Raw genomic sequence first — 6226 nt, forward strand, 5'->3', positions numbered from 1 at the left:
CCCCCCCCGTATCATGCCACCACCAGCAGCTGCTACTCATGCAGGCCTTGCTGGGCCTCTCAGAGGGAGAAGCTGCAGCTGTCACAGCAACCGGGGGCTCTGGAGCAAGAAGGTCGGGGCAGGGGCTCTTGCACCAGGCTCCGTTTCTCATCAGCAGTAGGGGCTTTTTGGATCAGATTGCAGAAGGGCTTCGATCTGACCACCCTTCCTATCTGAGAGGCTGGGCAAAAGCGGCCTGGGGATACAAAATCTGAGAAACTCTAGTAGGTATCAGAGAGCTGTCCTAGGACTGTGCCCCACCCCACCCCATCTCCTCCCCTGTGCGGCCCTCTGTGAAGGCTCCAGCCACAGTGAAGCAGGCTTGGAGAGGCAGTCAGAGAATAAGCCTCTGGCTGGCTGCCTTCCTTCCTTCCTAGGAATGGGGACGGGGAAGGGCAGGTTCCTGCAGCAAAGGTGAATCCTCGAGCAGATCCTTAAGTCACTGCCCTCACCAACCCGCAGCACTGAGCGGCCATGAGCTATAACCGCAACTCCAGCGGGTCACTGTCCAGCCCACCAGGACCAGATGCCCGGCCATCTGGGGACCAGGAGGATGCTCCAGCCTCATCGCCTGCGCGGCTCAGGATCTAGCGCGTCTGATCCCAGCCTGCCCTGAGACAGCCTCCCAGGCCTGGGAAGGCCCTCCCGGGGCCGTAACATTCCCCAGGACCCCAGCACACAACCACAACAGTGGCGGACAGCACACGGTCCCTGACGGCCCACAGCTCCCCTTCCCGAGTCTCTCATTGGCTCTCCCGACACCAGGTGGCCGGACCCACCGCCCCCACCGAAAGAAGTGCATTCTGGAGGCAGCGTGGCATGCTGGGACCTGTAGTTCATGGCCCGACCTCGGCCGAGACTGCCTCTCTGGTCCCTTCAGCCTCAGGAGGCAGTCCCGACGCCCCGACCCGAACCACACCGGCCCGAGGACAAGACGCTGCCGGCTTCCCAGGTGTGAGCCTCGGCTGAGACACCTCCGAGCCCCCCGGCCCTGGAAAGAGAAGTGCAGCCAAGGCGACTAACCGGCTCCGCTGGAGCCTAGATCGAGAGCCACGCCCCCTGGGGGCTGGGAATCTGGCGCGGACTTCCCAACGCTCGAGTGGGATTGGGCCGTTCTGTCATGTGATTAGGGGCTACGCGCCTGGTTGGCTGCAGCCTAGATCGACGGTTACCGGGGCGACGGAGCGGGCGGGCACTGGGGCCGGGTGGTACTGTGGGTCCAGCGGGGCGGGGGGGCCGGGCCGGACGGGGGAGGCGCGAGGCAGGCGGGACCGCGGCCGGTTCGCGCTCCCTCCGGGGCTGCGCGCCCCCTCGGCTGCGCTCGGCACCGGGGCGCGGGCAGCAGATGGGAGCTCGGGGTGCCCAAGATGCGGGCGCCGGCCAGGGAGCTCTTCCGGGACGCTGCCTTCCCGGCCTCGGACTCCTCGCTCTTCTCCAGCTTTTCCACGCCGCTGGCCCAGTTCCGGGAGGAAATCACGTGGAGGCGGCCCCAGGTGGGGCAGCGGGGCGCGCGGGTCTCACGGGTCTCGCGCCAGGCCTCCAGGCGCTCCTTCCTGCAGGGGTGCGAGCGCGGCTGCCGGGGTTAGCCGGGGCTGGGTGCACAACGGTCGGCAGGGTCTGCCGCCGCTGTCCTCCTGAGTGGGCTCCCAGGCCCCCTCCCCAGCCCACTCGGGGTGTGCTGGACCCGAGTTTACGGCCCCTACCTGCGAGAGCTCCATTCAATAGGAGATTCAAGCCACAGCGAGAGGGGCGTTTTAAGAGACGCAAACTCAGCCCCACTTGCGTCTGTTTTGAAGAGCTTCCAGTCTGCATGGCTCTTCTGGCCACAAGCGGTCTCGTTCTGTTTCTCATTATGTTCTGGAAGGGCCAGGCTGAGCGTACAAGCAAAGCCGTTTTGCTCTGCACGTTCCTGTCTTGGACCTCGTGCACTTGCACTTTCAGATGGAATTATTTTAAGGTGACAGTTTAGAGGGATGCTCTGGCCTAGTGCTATGCTAATATCTTTAGAGATGGTGTATCAGCTGAATAAGGCTGTCCAAGGAACAGTCTCTCCCTGAGTGTATGCAGTCTTCGTGGGGACACATCTGTGTGCACCAGCCCTGGAAGAAGGCCAGACCTGGCTCTGGCTGTTGAGGTGCTTCCCGTGGGCAACACTGAGAGGGCCTGTTTGGCATGGAGGTGCCAAGGGCACATGATCGGCCATGCCGGTGGAATTGGGGTTAAAAAAAAGTGTGTGGGGGTGGATTTTAGGGACAATGGGAGGCCATTAGAATGTTTTTAGTAGAGGAGTGATTCGATTTGATTTACGTTTTAAGAAGCTCACCCTTACTGCCAGGCGTGAAATGGATTGTTGGGGCAAAAGAATGCAGGTGGCCATTGCAGTGGGCCTGGAGGAAGATGAAGGAGCTCAGATTAGTGTGACAGCCGTTGGGATGGGGCTTTGGAGTGGATGGATTTGAGAGATATTTTGGAGGGGGGATTGATAGGTCTTAGTGACCGACTGGAAACTAGAGCTGGGTTCATGGTGGTCAGGAAATGGGGAGAGAAACTTATATTTACATAACGCTCATTATATGCCAGTAAAGGCTATAGGTATTCTATGTGCACAGAATTTATGCCCTTGATTTTATTTAGTCCACCTAATAATTCTATAAGGTTGGTACTTGTGTCTCCATTTTACAGACCAGGAAACCAACGTTAAGTCAAAACGTTGCCCAAGGTCTGAGAACTAAGAAGTGGCAGAGGTAGGTCTGAGACCCGAGTTTGTCTTAGTGACCGATTGGAAGTAGATGGTGAGAATGAAAGAGGGACCAAGAATGACTTCTAGATTTCTAGCCTGAGCACCTGGGGGGATGATGGTCCCGGTTGCTGTGCTGGGGAAACTGGGAGGTGGGGGAGAGCTAGGGGTGGAAATGTAGGCTTGGGTTTTGCTCTCACAGGTTCAAGCGGAGCTGACAGTAGGCAAGTGGATATGAGAGTCTGGAGCTCAGGAAGACCTGGGCTAGATGCTCCACTGGGAGCTGGGACTGTAACGGATGGCTTACTGTCCAGGGTCTGGAAGGGTATCTCAGGAGAAAGTATGGGCAGAGAAAAAGAGGCGGCTTGGAACCGAGCCTTGAGGAACCACCGGTGCCTTGACAGGTAGACTTGAGAAGTGGCAGGCAGTGAGGGGAAAGGACAGCCAGAAGCGCTTGGAATCATGGAAGCCAGGAGGGGACTGCTGGGGTCGGGGGCAGCCACTGCTCTGATGCTGCCGAGTGTTGGGAAAGACAAGGACAGAGGATGCCCGTTGGGGGTGACGACACGGAGGTGACATTGATAAAAGCAGTTTTTGGGGCATGGCTGGCTCAGAAGCAACGAGGTGTGGCAAGGAGCCGGAGGGAGGGAGTAGGGGCGGCAGCTCTTTCGAGAAGTCGGTCAGTGACGGGCCTAGAGGGGAAATAGTGCCCAGGGACAGCATCTTAGAGAAGGGGAGACATCCTCTCCCGTGCCTTATGCTGGTGGGATCCTCCCTGCAGAGAAGGAAGGAAGCGGGGATCGTAGGAGGGATCAGATACTGAGGGCAGGAACGGGGTCAGGTCAGGGGGCTTCTGATGGAGCATCAGGGGAGGCCATCTGCTCAGAGGGGCGAGGGTGTTTTGAGAAAAGAAGGAGGAAGGAGAAGGGGTAAACTAGTCTGGGGTGAGGAAATTGAGCCTTTTAGAGAAACAGTAGAGGACCCACTTGAGACTTGCCTTTGTGAATTTAAAGTGAAACCGTTTTCTAGACCAACTGTTTTATGAAAGGCAGGGTAGGATTCATCCAGAGTTGGGAGTTTTGCCAATTAAGGAAGGTGGACAGAGACAGGGACCCCGGAATCGAAGTTGGATGCGACGATCTGAAGCCAGGAGGGGCTGACGGATACTGGCTGCAAGAAGCCAGCTGCTTCCCATCCCCTCTTAGGCAATGTGGATGACCAGAAAAGCTCCTCCCCAGCCCTTGTCACATAGATCCTGTGTTCTTAGTTTTAAAGCTAGCCACAGGCATGAAGTAAATCTGGACGATTTTCTTTATTTCAGGAAATCTGCGCCACGCCCCAGCTGTTTGCAGATCGCGCTCAGGAAGGACAGGTGAAGCAAGGGCTGCTAGGGGACTGCTGGTTCCTGTGTGCCTGCGCCGCCCTGCAGAAGAGCCAACACCTCCTGGACCAGGTGTCTGCCACAGTGCGGCTTCCCCTCTGACCCTTGCTTCCTGTCTGCCCGCGTTGGAAGGAAGCAGGAGGCTCTGCGGGACTCGGCCCTTGGGGGCTCCGAGGCGCAGACGCAGTGACCCCCTCCCGCAGGGGCCAGCAGGGGTGCTTTCCGCCCTGCTCTGCCATCTCCTGAGCCCTGGGTCAGGCAGGCATTTGGAATAAAAAGACAAACGTGCCAGCCCAGGGTAGGAAAGGGTTGGCTGAGAGGTCCTATGCTGCTTTGGAGTAAGCTTCCTAGCTAGTTGCGGTTGCTTTTTTTTTTAACAGGTTTTGAATATAAATTGGCAAAAGGTGGTTAAAACTGTTTCCGATGCTAAGCAGGTACCACAGTTATAGAAGGCCTGTCAGGCTTCTTCCCCAGGAGCCCTCACGGCCTCACTAAGTGTCACCGATACAGGCAACAGTGTTGACGGTGGTGACCCCTTTCCGAGCTGCTCCCATGTCCCAGGCCCTGTGCTAAGCCCACCCCAGTTGCTGGCTTTCATTCTCACAGGACTTGCTGGCTTTGACCCTTTCTTACAAACAAGGGCACGAAAACCATTGTCACGTTCCCAGCTAGTAAGGGGCAGAGCCAGGCGCAAACGAGGCCATCTGGGTCCAGAGCCCGTCCTGTCTCTCAGCATTAGGCCAGAATCACAAACCCAGCAGTGAACAGCGGGCCGGGCACTGTCAGAGTTTCTGAGGTCCCAGGCTCCAGCGAGGGGGTCGCTGTGCCTATGGTGACCTGCCACCAGCCACTCTGTCGAGAACTGGGTGACTCAGGCCTATAAAAGTCACATTTGTTTTGGATTCAGGTCACGTGCTTATTGGGAACACTAGGACATAATGGTCGACTTTGACCTCTGGGAGACAGTCGGCTCCCTCAGTGTGGCCCTAGCATCTCTTATTGAAAGGTCTATTAGTCTTCTGTCCAGTAAGCGGGTTTTGCATAAGCACTGCCAGCCAGGCGTCGGGGGAGGCGAAATCCTTTGCGTGATGGGGGTGTACCATTCAGCAGGGTCATGCTCTGCTCGGGATGCTGGGAGCGCACCGCGTGGTCGCTTCTCTCACCGTCTCCTTTTGCCTCTCCCCACGCGCGGCAGGTCTTTCCTCCGGGACAGCCGAGCTGGCTCGACCAGACGTACCGCGGCTCCTTCACCTGTCGAGTTTGGCAGTTTGGACGCTGGGTGGAGGTGACCATAGATGACCGTCTGCCTTGTCTTGCAGGGAGACTCTGCTTCTCCCGGTGCCAGAGGGAGGATGTGTTCTGGCTTCCCTTACTGGAGAAGGTGTACGCCAAGTACGCACGCGGGGGTGGAGGGGCCGGGCCAGGCGGGCTGGGGGCCCGGGAAGCACATCTGCTCACCCTGGGCTGCAGCGTCCTTGTCAGCAGCTAGGGCCTGGTGGCCAGTCCTGGGTGGGGCGACCCGTCCAGAGACAGAAACTCTGAGACTTGACCTGTGGTTTGCTCTCCCCTCTGCCCACTCCCTCCTTCCCTGCCCTCATTACAAAGTTGGGCACGAAGCCCTCGCCTCCAGAAAGAGGGTGTGTGTTTTCCTCTCTCTTTCCGCAAACCCAAGCGAGAGAAATGTCTCTATCTATCTGTGTCACCACTGGGGACAGGCGGCCTCTGTGCAGGTTGCTGGGAAGGAATGAGGCCACCGAGGTACCATGCTCGTTTATCGTAGTCCTGAGACCAAGGACTTCCTCCCCGAGTGTGCTGATGGCCGTGCTGAAAGGCGCTGGGCCGGGTTAGGCAGGCCTCCGCGGTGGGAGTGAGCCCTCCACTGCTGCCGCTGGCGGGGCCGAGGGCCTTGATCATGAGAGACGCAGGACTGGGAGCTCACAGCCTCTGTGCCCGCCTCCCGCTGGTGTCCCACAGGGGCAGAGGCTGCAGGGCACTGCGGGGTGCTGTCCCTTATGGCCTTGGAGGCGAGCTTGTGTCTGGACTTGGTGAGGACAGGGTGGGAGGGAAAG

At 58.5% G+C, this 6226-nt stretch overlaps 1 protein-coding gene across 1 annotated transcript in view; it reads left to right on the top strand.

The window, feature by feature from the left end:
• The first annotated feature begins 1406 nt into the window (after positions 1–1406).
• The window catches only part of CAPN10 (calpain 10), an 11748-nt gene continuing 6928 nt past the window's right edge, over positions 1407–6226 (top strand). Inside the window, exons 1-3 of the mRNA XM_007469946.1 lie at positions 1407–1532; positions 4098–4229; positions 5353–5549. Of these exons, the coding sequence (XP_007470008.1) occupies positions 1407–1532; positions 4098–4229; positions 5353–5549 (455 nt within the window). The remainder of the gene's footprint in view (positions 1533–4097; positions 4230–5352; positions 5550–6226) is intronic.

This window comes from Lipotes vexillifer, unplaced genomic scaffold (genome assembly GCF_000442215.2).
Source record: "Lipotes vexillifer unplaced genomic scaffold, Lipotes_vexillifer_v1.1 scaffold988, whole genome shotgun sequence".
NCBI classification, from domain to species: domain Eukaryota; kingdom Metazoa; phylum Chordata; class Mammalia; order Artiodactyla; family Lipotidae; genus Lipotes; species Lipotes vexillifer.